This window comes from Sapajus apella, unplaced genomic scaffold, assembly GCF_009761245.1.
Source record: "Sapajus apella isolate SASKATOON/1434 unplaced genomic scaffold, GSC_monkey_1.0 scaffold2, whole genome shotgun sequence".
NCBI lineage: Eukaryota > Metazoa > Chordata > Mammalia > Primates > Cebidae > Sapajus > Sapajus apella.
Genome location: NW_022436942.1, coordinates 9,667,841 through 9,683,412, shown reverse-complemented (window position 1 = coordinate 9,683,412; position 15,572 = coordinate 9,667,841). Strand labels below are relative to the sequence as shown.

The window sequence follows — 15,572 nt, the reverse complement described above, 5'->3', positions numbered from 1 at the left end:
TCTGAGAGGACACAGGCTAAAAGAAAGTATTATTGTTAATATTAAATGACTGAGGCCTTGAGGTCCACACATGCAAAAAAAGACCTGCTTCTCTCTCTCTCTCGTTCTCTCCCTCTGTTTCTCTCTGTCTCTTTCTCTTTGTGTGTGTGTGTGTTACATTAAATATTGTGGAAAGTCTGCTCAGAGCAAAAGGAAATTAATTGTTGTGGCTGAAGCACTCAAGGACAGTTCGATAAAAGACGTATTAATGATGGCAGATGGGTAAAATAAAGGAGAAATATGTCATTACTGGGGACAAAAATGTATTATAATCATATATTTTTATTTTATTATTTTTATTTTATTTTTTTGAGATGGAGTCTCCCTCTGTCGCCCAGGCTGGAGTGCAGTGACACGATCTCCGTTCACTGCAAACTCTGCCTCCCGGTTTCAAGCAATTCATCTACTTCAGCCTCCCTAATAGATGGGACTACAGGTGCGAGGCACCACGCCCGGCTAATTTTTGTATTTTTAGTAGAGACGGGGTTTCACCATATTGGCCAGGCTGGTCTCGAACTCCTGACCTCGTGATCAGCCTGCCTCGGTCTCCCAAACTGCTGGGATTACAAGGGTGAACCACAGCGCCCAGTCTTTATGTTACATATATTAAAGTAAAAGGATACATGAGGGCCGATAGGAGTTATGCGTGAAATTTAGACACGTTATGAGGCTAAATCACGTTTCATCTGTTTTATTAAATGCTATTGCCTGAATTCAAAGTGTTCAGTAATAGTTGAATATAGAAAAGAATGGTAAAGGTCAGGTAGATTTGATCAGATCTGAGGTATGTGGAAGTAGAGAGCTATTTAAAGGTTTGTTGTTTTTAACAGGAGTATCAAGTGAGATTATTTTTCATCTCTTCACCGGGCTCTCTTTCAGAAAGGCCTCTCAGCTAGCTCCATCCCCAACACTTTTAGGGATGTTCACTCTTAGCTGGCAAAACTTGTGTTTAAAATCCCAAATATTAAACAGATAAAAAGATAGTAAATACTTTGATAACTCATCTCCACGGAATTGTATGTCTGAGGGAACAATACACGGCTACAGGTCCTACGAGGCCACAAAAACTAACTACAGAGATAGTCTTTAGCTATTATGAAAACAGTAGGCCTTGACTACAGTCATCTTTCCCATGCCCATTAGTCTTATTTAAGGTCCTGCTGGCGTCAGAGAGGTGGCTTTACGACGCACGGAAGGAGTGTGTCTGGCCAGAGAAGTGAGGAGGCTCAGCTGCCTTGGGAGGTGCAAAGAGTAGCGCTAGGAAGTCGCTGTTAGGCCTCTGCCAAGAACACCAACGGATCCGCAATGCGCCTGGCCAAACTGCAGCAGCTTAGCTCTTTAAATACCGCATAACAGAAAAAGCCTGTATTGGCGAAAATAAGAATCCGCGGCAGAGACTGAATGCACGGTGATTCAAAGGTTTTTATCCAGCATGGTTCCCTCGCCAGACTGCAAATCCCAGCATCCACTCCTTCCATGGGAGCCAATGAAAAAGCTACAAGTTCCCGCAGCCAATCACATTCTGAGCCAGTGTATCACCCGACTGAATTCTGGGATTTGTGGTTTTCATGTATCACCATTACACCACTGTGGTTAAAGCAATACAGGCCACGCGTCTGATCCCAAACGAAAGCTCCCTGTTATAATTCTTACGTTGGTTCTGCAAGCTAACTCCTTAATTGTCGTTACTCCCAGGCTTTCCCCTTCTCAAGGATCGTAATCTTTTTCTCTTAATGTCACTAAATAATCAAGTTATTTTCAGATTAAGGCCTACATGTTCCATTCCTTTCCTTTAACCGTCACTTTAAAGTCTCGCGAGAACAGCTCCTTTTAGTCATTGTCATGCCTCCGAAAGGCGGGTCAGGCGAAAATTGACACAGACTTCAGCCAACCAAATTGTGCTTTAACTCTCGTCCGCAGCGTGCTTGGAAGAGGCCTCGTGAACTCTGACCTTAGCTTTCCGTAGCGTCCTGCGTCTGCCGCCCCCGCCCCCGGAGCGAAGTAGGCGGGCTTTGGCCTTTTGCCCTAGGGAGCGAGTGTGGAGGGAGTGGGAGCGAGACGGCCCTGAGTGTAAGGGTTTGGTTACCCGTAGTAGCCGTGCTGTACGCCTCGCCGCCCATGAGCTCGTCCTCCCGCGAACAGCGCCGTCGTTAGGCAGGCCCGGTAGCCTCGGCTTACCCCGGGACAGGCCCACGCCTCGCCGGGGAGGGGGCAGCCTGTCGAGGCGCCTCCCTAGTCAGCGTCGGCGTCGCGCTGCGACCCTGGAAGCGGGAGCGGCAGCGAGCGAGAGGAGGAGCTCCAGCGGCGGCGGCGGCAGCGGGCAGCAGCTCCAGCAGCGCCAGCGGGCGGGAGCGAGGCCGTCAACATGGCGAGCGCCTCGTACCACATTTCCAATTTGCTGGAAAAAATGACATCCAGCGACAAGGACTTTAGGTGAGGCCGAGATCCGACCCTCACTCCACCTCTGGGTTCCCCCAGCCGCGGCCCTGGCCGTCACTCAGGCCTTGCCCCACCCCTTCGGCCGCAGCCAGTAGCTTCGCTGCCCCGAGGTCTTTAGCCCACCGCTCCGCTGGCCTTTGGATCCCGGCGGGGCCCTTTCCTCTCCCTTCTTGCAACCGCCTCCCCCCATTCTTTCCCCTAGGCCGTTGCCCGCCGCGGTCTCCAGGCCCCTTTTGCGTCTCTAAGCGCCCCCAGACCCTCCCCCGTGCCCCACTGGGAGGCGATTCTCCTGTCTCTGGTAGCGCGAAGGGGCGAAACTACCCACCATTGTGGAGAACGGAGTTGCTCTATCGGGGAGACCGGGCTCCGGGCCTACCCGCTTGCCATCCTGCGGCGCTAGGCCGCTCTGCTCGCTGGGGCCCAAGCTGCTGGGGGACCCAGTACTCTCCTCCCTGCCCGCAGGTGCTCGTGGGCCTGGCTGCATTCAGGTGGAACGATGAACTTTTGGGCTCTTGGCTGATGGGGTTATATACTTCTTTTTTGGATTATTTCTTTTCGTGAAGGTTGGAAGAAGGGGGAGGGGAGCCAGGATGGAGGAAACTTCGCTCGTAGGGTTTTCCCGCCAGCATCACTGTCAGTTCCCCTCGTCAGGTAAAACCCACTTAGGAACTCGGGATTTCGGTCTCACGTCCTTATATCCAGAATCACTACCAAAGGGGTGAATTGCTGGATCTGAATGGTAGCAGACGGATCTTCTTCAACAGGGAGGGATGTTTAATACGGAGCTGCTGAATGTGAAGTGTTGTTACAGCAATTCTGTTCAGGAGATTTGTAAATGTTCCAAATTGTTGTAATATGCATAGTGAAGATTTGTTATATTTTTACAGGTTCTCGTTTTTTTCTTTGCATGCTATGGCGATTGTTACATTCTTTCCCGCCTCCCATCTCTTCACAAATACGTTCTCGACCTAAAAAAAAAAAAAAAAAAAAAAAAAAAAGAAAGAAAGGCTGTTTATTTCCTTATGCCTGTTTTGTTCTCTAATGCTTCAGTGGTTGTAATTTGGGTGCACTTTAAAGGAAAGAACAAATAGTCCTCAACTAAAATTGTGGCTAAAGAGCTTGTTTGTTTTATATGAACAATATGTTTTAACTCCTGAAAATATGTCCAAACCGTGTGGACTGGGAAGAACTTTTCAGATATGTGAAAGGAGAACCATGAAAACGTAGTAGTTGTATTCCTGATTAAATTGATATACTGGCTTATTAAAACAGGCAATGAACACAAAACCTCGTATTACTTAAAAAAATATTTCTACCTAGGCAGCTGTTAACTGTTGTATTTAACACTTAAAAGCCAGTTTCCTAATGGTAAAAATTTTAGATTGTAACTTTTGGGAAGTGACATAGGTTTGTTTTGGGTATTTTAGATTTGTTTAGTTGTAGGACCAAAATTAAGATTCTTGGGGGAAATAAAAGTTTTGTGTTGTTTTACGGATTGGAATGCTGTTTGATTCTCTTTGGGGCTTTGCTAGCTTCCGATTCAAGTCAAAGATGTGTGGCGTGATTTCCTCCCTCTTGCTGTCAGTTTGGCTCATCCTGTAAAAGTAGTAAATTTTATTCTGATTGTGGTCAGTTTCAGGCTAAAGGTAACACTTTGTAATAATAGAGTTCAACTAGTAAGACTTCTGTATGGGTAATAAGTTTAGAAAGGCTAAAAAAATGTGGTGATACCATACATGTGATTATTGACTAAAGCTTGCTTTCTTAAATTTCCTGTGAAAGATAACATATACATATCTAGTTTTTTAAAAAAATAAATTATATGAAAGAAATAATCCTCTATGAAATGACAGTCAATGCTGAATTTGATAAAGATTATGAATTTTGGTTGTGCTGAATTAACATTGTCTGGAGTATTGGTGTAATATTAATATATTTCTAATAGTTGGTGAATGTTAAACAAGGTATGTTTAAGAGCAGTAAGTGATTTTCAGTAATTTGACAAAATTAAGGTTTTTTTAAACTGTTCTAAAAAACATTTTTATAATACGCTGTAGCCATCTAGTTAATACACAAGTCTTTGGAACTAAAGCACTTTATGTATTCAGTTTAAACAGACATTTAAGAATTAAAATAGCGTTTGGAGTCAAGTATTTTGAAATTTTTTTTGATATTTTTAGTATAGGCATTTATTTTAATACATTTGTTCTTTTTTTAAAAAAATAATACTTTGTTCTCTTTAGAAGTTTATTTTGGCTTAAATACCAAGATTTATGGCTGCATATTTAAAAATACCTAGCACTAGAAGGATCTTGAAGGCAAAGTTAATTAACATGGAATGACCAATATGTGCAAAGCACCCTACCTGTCCTAAGGACTAAGAAGGAAAACAGTGCTGCCAAAATGAAGAGCAAATTTTATTCTCCTCATGGTAGAGTCCAAAGAGAAGTTGACCTAGTCACAAGATCTGGGTTCTAATCATGTGTGAGTCTTTGTTATCAACTGTAAGATCTTATGCAAGCTACTTAATTTGAGATTTTCTCTTCTGAGAGGCGTGGACATGACTAATTACAAAAGGTTGCTTATAGGCATAAAATTTCAGGTCTATTTAGATAATACATCATCCATTAATACAGAGAAGGTAAAGGAATGAATGCAGGCTTAAAAATTTGGAAATTTCAGCATTTTAAAAGAGTCTTTTTGTAGGACTTAATAGGCTCAATTTATTGAAAAAAATTGCCTAATATTTCTTTTGTGTTTTAGTGTTGTACATTATTTAAAGTTGGGATATTAAGACTTAGGAGAAATGGGGAAAGCATTAGGATGAGAAATGTCGATGTTAGGAACTCTGATGCCATATACAGAGAAAAAAAAAAAAAAGACTAGGAGCTCTTTTAGGGGGAGGCGTTTGTGTATTCTAATTACCAGGATAGTGCCTGTTACCTACTAGCCTTGGTCTAGTGAAAAGTTATTATTTTTAAAATAATGGATGCTAATTCAAATAAACCTTCAGAAGAAAAATGAAGCAACATTCTTTGGGGCAGTACCTTAGAACAGTGCTTCTCATCACTTCCTCCCAAAAAGAAACACTTCTGGAGTATACTGAGACTTTTGCCAGAAAAGATTTACACCAGTGTATATAGTTATTTTAAGGACCTCTAGGGATGCGTGTTCCATAAAGGAGTAAAGAGTAAAACTTATAATGTAGCCAATAGGTAGGGGATTTGGTGGATACCAGAGTGAAAGCTTTAATGTGGATGAATCATGTGACACTCTGTTTGTGAATATTAATATTGAATATTTGGTGGCTTGAGATAAATAAGTTCAGCTCGTTCTCTCTCTCTCTTCTTTCTTTTTTTTTGAGATGTGTCACTCTGTGGCTGAGGCTGGAGTGCAGTGGCACAATCTCACTACAGCCTCAACCTACTGGGCTCAAGCAGTCTTCCCACCTCAGCCCCAGAGTACTTGGGACTACTGGCATGCACTACCATGCCTGGGTAATTTTTTTGTAGATGGTGCATCACCATATTTCCCAGGCTGGTCTCAAACTCTTGAGTTCCAGCAACCTGCCCACCTTGGCCTCCCAAAGTGCTGGGATTATAGGGTTGAGCCACTGTGCCCGGCCAGTTGTTTTCATATACTTCAACCACCAATTGATTGAAAGTATTCCAAGGAATCAAGAGCTAAAGAAAATAAAGTTCTCTGTATATACATAATAGTTAATATCAGTGCTTACTGTGAGCTTGATTTTTATTTATCCTTGCAACTTTAGTAAATGAGAATAACAATCTCATTTACAGTTGAAAAAACTGAGATTTGGAGAGAAATGACATTTGTTCAAGGTCAGTTAGATTGTAGGTCTGGGACTTACAGGATCTCTTTACCTCCAGAGCATGAACTCTTAACTACCCATCTATGCCACTTCTCCAGGGTTTAGACTAGGGGATGTTAAGATGCAGGCCTTAAATTTCAGCTCCCTCTAAAATTAGGCTTATAGAATATTTCATTCTAGAATATGCCTTTAATAATTCCTGACAAGGACTACAAAAAGTTTAAGATCTAGTGTGCAGTTCCCTAATCTACATGCTTGTTGAATAGTTAAAACACTATTGTGAAAAGATGAATAACCCAGGGCAATATGTAATTGTCGAGCATTAAGTGGCAGAGAATATTAAAGGAAGAAGATTCATGTCCATGGACAGATCTGAGCTAGGTGTTGAAAATGAAACGCTAGGTAGAAAGAGAAAATGAATACAAGAATAAAAGCACATGATACAAAACTTCACTGGGGAAGAGGGAATAGATAATCTTGACTGTAGCTGGATGGATATTGTCCACCAAACTCCTTAAGAATAGGGACCTTGTCATACTAAATGGAATCCTTCTCTTTGTCTGGCTCTTGACCATATGGGTTCTCAGTAGGTAGTTGCTGAAGTAGAATTGGATTTTAGTTCGATTATATAGGGATTTTAGGAACCTCCAGGAAACTGTTGTAAAATCACCTAAACTATTTGTTTATATGCCACTCGATAGGCTTTTCTTAAAATAATTTACTACATTGTAGAATGCAGTGTTTCCCAATTTTTAAAGGTTTATATTACCAGATTTATTTATTTAAGTGTTTTGGATATTGGGAGGTATTTTCTTTTGGAAACTGTTTAAAATGCTTATAAAAAATCTCAAACCTGTTAAGGAATCATAGGTTTTCAGAGCTGGAAGGAACCTTAGAGATCCTATCACATAGCTGAAAGCACAGTGTGGGCATTTATAATAACATGACAGGAAACAATGAAATTATCTTAAGTACTTGTGCTTGAAGAAAAGCAGGTTTAATCAGAAATACATTTGCAGAGATTAAGAAGGTGATTTCTGGGGACCTTTTAAAATACTCAGCAGGTAGATGGCAGTAACCTTCTTGATTTTACTTAGGTGTTTTTTCTTGATATATGCTATAATAACTGGTTATCAACAGTGATTAGGGCTCACCACTGGAAAAGAGGAAAAAGGGACCTCACAGAGAAAACTGGGAAGAAAGAATGGTAAAAATTAGATTTCTTTACATGAACAATATTAAGACTATTCCAATTTAGGCCTGGCACAGTGGCTCATGCCTTTAAATCCTAGCACTTTGGGAGGCCGAGGCGGGCAGATCACCTGAGGTCAGGAGTTCATGACCAGCTTGGACAACCACATCTCTACTAAAATACAAAAATTAGCTGGACATGGTGATGCACGCCTGTAATACCAGCTACTCGCAAAGTTGAGGCAGCAGAATTACTTGAACCCAGAGGTGGAGGTCGCAGTGAGCCAAGATTGCGAGACTCCGTCTCAAAAAAAAAAAAGACTATTCCAACTGAATTCATAGCACTCTAAGGGGGGAATTAACGAGGAAAAGTGAAATAGCAGTGGTGTTTGTGCAGGATCTCTGAAAGGTAATTGGTGTACTGAGTGGTAAAATTGACCATATCAATCGAGCACAGTGGCTCACGCCTGTAATCCCAGCACTTTGGGAGGCCAAGGCGGGTGTATCACCTGAGGTTAGGAGTTTAAGACCAGCTTGGCCAACATGGTGAAACCTCGTCTCTACTAAAAGTACAAAAAATTAGCCAGGTGTAGTGGTGCAAGCCTGTAATCTCAGCTACTCGGGAGGCTGAGGCAGAATTGCTTGAAGCCAGGAGACAGGTCGCAGTGAGCCGAGGTCACACCACTGCACTCCAGCCTGGGTGGCAGAGTGAGACTCTGTCTGGAAAAAAAGAAAAAAAAAAAGACCATATCAACTAGATTTCTGGTTGAAGGCAAGAGTAAAATTGTGTTTATGTATGATGGGAGAAGCTGTGTTGAGAGTTACTGTGAGTGCAAGGTGTCTATCTCTACCATTGCTTCTGCTTTTCTGTGTTGGATTTTCTAAAGATGAAAAAGTGCTTCCCATAGTCCAATAGAGTAAGCTAAATGTTTAAGATCTAGCACATGCCTAGATCTAGTGTAAGTTCCAGACTGTGTGTTATTCATCGCTGTATTTGCAGAGCAGAGTTCCTTATGTTGGTCCCGCTAAAATACTTGAATAAAGGAATGAGATGGCACTGCCTGCAGGTCGTATCAATTTGGGAATTCCATTGAAGTCTGAAATGTAACCTTTTACCTTTTACTTTTCCCATCTTATGCCGCCTTTATCCTTATTTTGGCCTGTTAAATTACCATTCATTTAAAATCACAGGCAGAAAACCTTCATGTCACCCTTCTGTTGTTTGTCTTCTTTAGTCTTCTGATGAGTATTTCTCAAATTAATCTTGCTGCCTCAGGCCTCTTCCTAAATCCAGTCTGTTCCCTCTGGCCATTAGAATATTTTCCTGAGGCCGGGCCTGTAATGCCAGCACTTTGGGAGGCCGAGGCGGGTGAATCACGAGGTCAAGAGATCGAGACCATCCTGGTCAACATGGTAAAACCCTGTCTCTACTAAAAATACAAAAAAAAAAAAAAATATATTTTCCTGAATATTGCAGCTGATCATTACCTCCCTCACTAATTTCTATTCACTACAAGACGAACTCCAAATCTCTTAGCTGTTGCCCATCTGAACTTTCAGAAACTGCTCTCCCTAAAATCCCTAACAGTCTCCCTAGTCTCCTAATGTAACTCATTTAGTGGATATTTTCTTTGCTCATCTATTTGGTATTTAAGCATTTTTTTTAAACCATTTTTTCCTTCTTGGAATTCTCTTATATGGGCATCCTGACCAAGTTGGGTTTATTATCCATAATAGTCAGGGAGAACACACACTTGAGGGTATCAGAGGATGTTAGAAGGAATCTATTCATTTGAGTAATTTGGGGAAGAGTCTAAGGAAGTGAAGCTTTGCTTTAGATTGAATGTTGTCAGAAGGTGAGGGCAATTCCATGATTCAGCATCTTAATAAATTTTATAGGGAGGGCTGACCTAAGCAGGGGAAAAGCTGTAATTGGTAAAGAAGTATCAGTCATTTAATTGAAGAGCGGAATGTTAGGTATTTTGTGTTGCTCAGTGACCTTGTCCGAAATGGATGTTCTATGAAATTGTTTGTGTCCAAAAAAAACAATATGCCCTAGCTGGTAAGCATCAGATCAGTTGGTAATAACATTGAGGTTTATGTCTGAATCTCAGATAAGTTTCTGGACTGTGGGGGCTGCTGTTTTTTTCTTTATCAGTGCCCACTTTTGGCCAAGGGCAGACGAAGTTGGGCTGCAGGACATTCATTTTTGATTTTCACATCTTCACTATGGCTGAGATTTTATTAAGATCAGAGGCATTTCCATTCAGTGTAGTTTGCAGTTTGACCAAAGTTAATCCTTTCTTCTATCGTAAGATGAGCAGTTTATCCATCTGATGTGACAGTGGTTGCACGGTAATATTAAGACTCTGGACAAGGGTACATCAGCTGACTCTAATACCCAGTCTTGTGGTTTTCCTTTTACATCTTTCCTTCTAGGTCATCCTTACCATCCCTGTATCTAATCCATTTTGAAGAACTATTAATTTTAATTTGTAAAATTCAGACCAACTAGTTCTCATTATTTGTAGTATGTTTTGTAAAGTTACTGAAAACACTGAGTTAGCCAGCATTGCTTCTGAGGGAATTATGGAATAAGGTTTCTATGAGTCACAGTGTTTTAATCAGTTGATGAGTTTGTAACCTTGTTTTATGAGTGTTTCTTTTAAAGATGCCTTACTTAATATATATTGCTGATTCATTAACATTGAATTCACAGCAAATAAAGAAGGTTATCTAACATGTGTTTTTTTTCAGAAGGCACATTATAGCCTTCTTGCACTTAGGAATGCTAGGCAGCATTTCAGCACTATGCTTGGGGCCATATTAAATAACAGCACCAACAAAAAGCACAAACGTGAAAAACATGGGCTTAAATAGGCCAAGAAGAAGATCCTTGTTAACAACGTGAGAGCTGGAGCTAGAAGGCAGAGTGTTGCCTTGTCCCACCACATTTGGGAATGTATGTGTTGGATTACTCAAATTTTTCACCATTCTACACTCATCTGCAAATTACTGTGAAATAGGAAGCATTAATTTTGGGGTTACAAATAAATGTTAAGGAGTATGTGAATTTGCAAATAGGGAATCTGGGAATTATGAGGATCAACTGTGTGTCAATTTTTTCCATCTTCATTAATTTCTATAACCCTAACTTGGGCTATCATAATTTCTCAGTTCTAACTAGTCGCCAGTCAGTCTGGCCAAATAAAGCGTAGTTCTCTCCAAAGTATGGTCCACAGTGTAGCTGGAGTAATGTTTCTGAAATATAAATCTGATCATTACATTTATTCCCTGTATGTAACCCAGTTGTTTTTCAGTAGCTTCCCATTGCTCTTAGAATAAAGGCAAAAATCCTGATATGGTCTACAAATCCTTTAAATTCCTGGCCCTTGTTTACCAGTTTCCCCCTGCTTCATGATAATTCTGTCCAGTCCTTATTTGTTTTTGAGACGGAGTATCACTCTATTGTTCAGGCTGGGGTACAGTGGCATGATCTCGGCTCACCGCAACTTCTGCCTCCCAGGTTCAAGCGACCGCCTCCTGGGTTCAAGCGATTCTCTTGCCTCAGCTTCCCAAATAGCTGGGATTACAGGCATGTACCACTATGCCTGGCTAATTTTGTATTTTTGGAAGAGACAGAGTTTCACCATGTTGCCCAGGCTGGCCTGGAACTCCTGACCTCAAATGATCTACCCACCTAGGCCTCCCAAAGTGCTAGGATTACAGTTGTGAGCCACTGAGCCCAGCCCTCACTCTTTAGATCAGTCTTTCCTGACACAACTCCCAATCCAGTCTACGTAATGTTATTTTGATAGTGTTTTCTCTTTTTGAGATGGAGTCTCACTCTGTCACCCAGGCTGGAGTGCAGTGGCTCCATATTGGCTCACTGCAACCTCTGCCTCCTGCGTTGAAGCGATTCTCCTGCCTTAGCCTCCCAAGTAGCTAGGATTACAGGTGTGCACCACCACACCCAGCTAATTTTTGTAATTTCAATAGAGATGGGGTTTCACCATGTTGGCCAGAGTGGTCTCGAACTCCTGACCTCAGGAGATCTGCCTGCCTCAGCCTCCCAAAGTGCTGGGATTATAGGCGTGAGCCACTGCGCCCAGCTTTATAGTGTTTTCTTGATAACACGCTCCTTTGCTTCATAGCATTTAATTCTTAGTTCTACAGGTGCTTACTCATATGTTCAATTTAAAAAATTAATATGCCTCTTGTAATATAAGCTCAAAGACAGCAAGAATTGTGTGTGCCTTGATTAGCCATTGTATCAGCGACAACTAGTATAGTACCCGTTACGTGGTAGGTTCTCATTACATGGTGCATGAATATGTAAGGCCCTTCCCATCTTGACCTCAACCTATATTCCCATTATTTTCCTATTAGGTTTCTGTGCTCTACATGCTTAACTCTTTCCTTAGTCTTTCACTCTTAGGTGTTCTGTCCTTCCCCACCACCAAAAAGAAAAAAGTAATTTAAATACCAAACCAATTTTTCCCATGCAAACCCCTATTTATCCTTTGAGATCCAACTTAACAGTCAACTCTTTGGTGTGATAATTTCCATATACTCTTGAGTAGTGTTTTATAAAATATGTAAGATTGAGATTTGTGCCCTTAGCACCATACCTAAAAAAGTAAATGCTGAAGAGACATGGATATGCCATGGACAGCTTTCATACTGGTCAAATAACTTCCTTAATAAGATTAATAGTATTAATTTTTAATATAAAATTTACAGAAGGAATAAATTATTCCCAGAACTTTTGTGATTTCAGGGTCACCATTGAAAAATAACTCTTGGTATTATAATAATCTACTTTTTCTGCGTTTTAAAAATATCTGTTACTAATTTTGATAGTGGTCATTTCAACTTTTTAAAATAATATTTAACCATTAATGATTTTTGAAAATCAGTAGACTTCTTTATTACAATATAAGCTCTTTGAAGTTGGGGAGGCCAACTTTTTATTCCTTCCTCTAGGGTTTCTTACCTAATAGGCAGTGAATAAATAATAAGTAAAGAATGAATTTGTGCCAGTAGAACCATACAGAATCATAAAACAACTTTTTGCTTGGGATTATGTTTTTTTACTTAAATTGATCATCATTTTTTTCTCTGGAAACAGATAACTGGCATTGCAGCGGTTCTTAAAGGTCATAACTGTTATCGTCATTGAATGAATTTTATTTAAGTAAAATGGTTAAGATGTTTTCAGTACTTTGTGTGCAGGAGTACCTGCATTAATGTGCTATATAGTTTTTTCACTTTCCAGAATATTAATGAAAATTAGTCATGTAGTTTTAATTTTGTTTTGTCACATTATAAAATGGGGAAGGGGCTTCCAATTAGGAGAGCTGTGTCCATTTAAAAGTATGTGCTAAATTGATCTTGTATTATAATGTAAATATAAGCCCCAGTGTAAATATAAGCTTTTTAAAAAATAAGCAATTTTACAGAATGTGGTAAGAATTGAACTATTAGGTTGCTGTAAAAGTAATTGTGGTTTTTTGCCATAATACATACTTGCATGTAGTGTAAAACTTTGTCAGATCAGCATTAAATGAACTATACTAGTTATTGGAATTATCCTTCAAATTACCTTACATATAATGAATTTCTAAATTATTAACTTGTTTTGCCAACCTTTACCACATAGTTTATTACCCATGTGGCTGGATTGTCTCCATAGCTGTTTATCAGTTCAACTGTAATAGTCTTTTTATTTTAACATAGATTTTGACAGTTCTCTGTAGTGTACAAAATAATGTATTTTTACTAAAACTGGATCTGGTTTGAATAAAAGAAAAGAGCATTAACTAGTTATCTTAGTTGGATTGTTTCCATAAGTGTAGGGGAGCCAAGAATTATGGGAAAAGTTCATTTGGCTTTTAAAGAGGTCTTAGGGCTTTATTTCAATGTGATTATTTCATATTCTGAGAAATCACTTTTAAAACAATGAATTGTTTGGTAAGACATATGGAGAAAAACATCTGAGACTCTATACCTTATTTTACCTGAGACTCTATTTACCTTGTCTACTATTCAATTATTTCATTTAAAGCTGAGATTAGATGATTGATCACTGTATTTTTGCCAGGCTGTTCAGTTTTAAACCTTCTTTTGGCAGTGGTTCTTAAGGGGAGGGGAAGCGGGAGATGTCGGGGGAGCTACTTTCTAGAATCCCCTCTTCACTATTTTGAAAATAAGCCTGGTGGCTAGCAGGTGGCTCACACTTGTAAACCCAGCACTGTGGGAGGCCAAGGCGGGCAGATTACCTGAGATAAGGAGTTCCAGACCAGCCTAGGCAACATGGTGAAACCCCATCTCTACTAAAAAGATTAAAATTAGCTGGGCGTGGTGGCAGGCACCTGTAATCCCAGCTACTTGGGAGACTGCGTCAGGAGAATCGCTTGAACCTGGGAGTTGAAGGTTGCAGTGAGCCAAGACTCCACCACTGCACTGTAGCCTGGGTGACAGAGTAATACTTGCTCTTAAGAAGAAGAAAAGAAATCTCATACCTGGCGATGGGTATGGGTATTGTGGAAAATTTCCAGTAATATGTAACTCACCCACCACCCCACCCCCATTGCAACATACTTGTTTTGGATGTCCTAATGTTTGGCAGATGCTCTTAGTGATCCTAATGTTTATGGTTAAGGGCTTCCTAGATAGAATTCAAATCTTATGTAAAGAAAAAGTAAAGAGGAGGTTTTCACACCAAAAAGCAGTGATGCAATTAATTAGAATGAAAGAGTACTCACTGTAGGTCCTGTTAGTCAATTTGGAATCAAGACCAACCTGGGGAAAATAATTTTGGATAATGATACCTCATATAGCATATCAGTACTTTAAAAATCTGTCACCTTCTCTCTCTCTGGGTACAATGAATTTTAAGTACATTATTGCTCTTTTCCTTGGTAGCTTTTAGATTAAATTTATGATCACTTTTTTAAAAAGTGGATGAGTTTTGTAATAAAGGATGTTCCTGTTGAGTGAATGGTATAGCACCGAATTTGAAAAATCATGCTTTTAAAATTAATGCTTATAAAATTTTACAGTTAACACATTTTATTTTTTTGATAGGTTTATGGCTACAAATGATTTGATGACGGAACTGCAGAAAGATTCCATCAAGTTGGATGATGATAGTGAAAGGAAAGTAGTGAAAATGATTTTAAAGTTACTGGAAGATAAAAATGGAGAAGTACAGAATTTAGCTGTCAAATGGTAAGTTGTTTTTCACTGGTTGAGTCTTTCTCCCTGCTCCCCCAACCCTGTTTTTAAAATCTCTATGATAAGTAGTAAATTATCTTAGTCTTGTACTGTGTCTTTCTCATGTTTGTATTTAGAATTTTTAGGTGACTAATGTTTACTGTTTGTATATGGTACATGTAATATATTTCCTTACAGCATATAACTTGCTAAATGTGGCCTTTCATCGTATTTTTTTTTTTTTTTTAATTCTTAGGAAGTACATGTAGGGAACTCCAAAAACAATGATTCTCATTTGACCATAGCCTACATTTTTAGCTGGATTAAAGGCCTACTTGTCTCAATCTGTCTCTGTATTCCAGTAGGGATGAAATTTTAAAACCAAATGATTAAGGAAAATTAAAAACTAATAATAAAATTCCTTTTTTTTTTTTTTAAATGCAGGCTCTCACCCTGTCACTCAGGTAGGAGTGCAGTGGTATGATCACAGCTCACTGCAGCCTTGACCTCCTGGGCTCAAGCAATCCTTCTGCCTCATTTTTCAAAATGTTTTTGTAGAGACAAGGTCTTACTTTGTGGCCCAGGCTGGTCTTGAACTCCTGGACTCAAGCAGTCCTCCCGCCTTGGCCTCCCAAAGTGCTGGGATTTTAGGCATGAGCCACTGTGCCTGGCCAAAGAACTACTACTAATAAAATTCTTAATAAAGAATAGCAGCACTTAAACCATCATTAACTCAAAACAACACTAATGATACAATAGTTACAGAGTCTTTTTTAAGAGTTATGGAGATTCTGATTGCCTTTTTGTATACTATGCAGTGGGAGCTTCCTGCTATGCATGATGTTGGCAGTTT

At 39.8% G+C, this 15,572-nt stretch overlaps 1 protein-coding gene across 1 annotated transcript in view; it reads left to right on the top strand.

The window, feature by feature from the left end:
- Positions 1-1,978: 1,978 nt before the first annotated feature.
- CAND1 (cullin associated and neddylation dissociated 1) overlaps positions 1,979-15,572 on the top strand; it is a 45,568-nt gene continuing 31,974 nt past the window's right edge. Inside the window, exons 1-2 of the mRNA XM_032288147.1 lie at positions 1,979-2,472; positions 14,591-14,734. Of these exons, the coding sequence (XP_032144038.1) occupies positions 2,405-2,472; positions 14,591-14,734 (212 nt within the window). The 5' untranslated portion in view covers positions 1,979-2,404. The remainder of the gene's footprint in view (positions 2,473-14,590; positions 14,735-15,572) is intronic.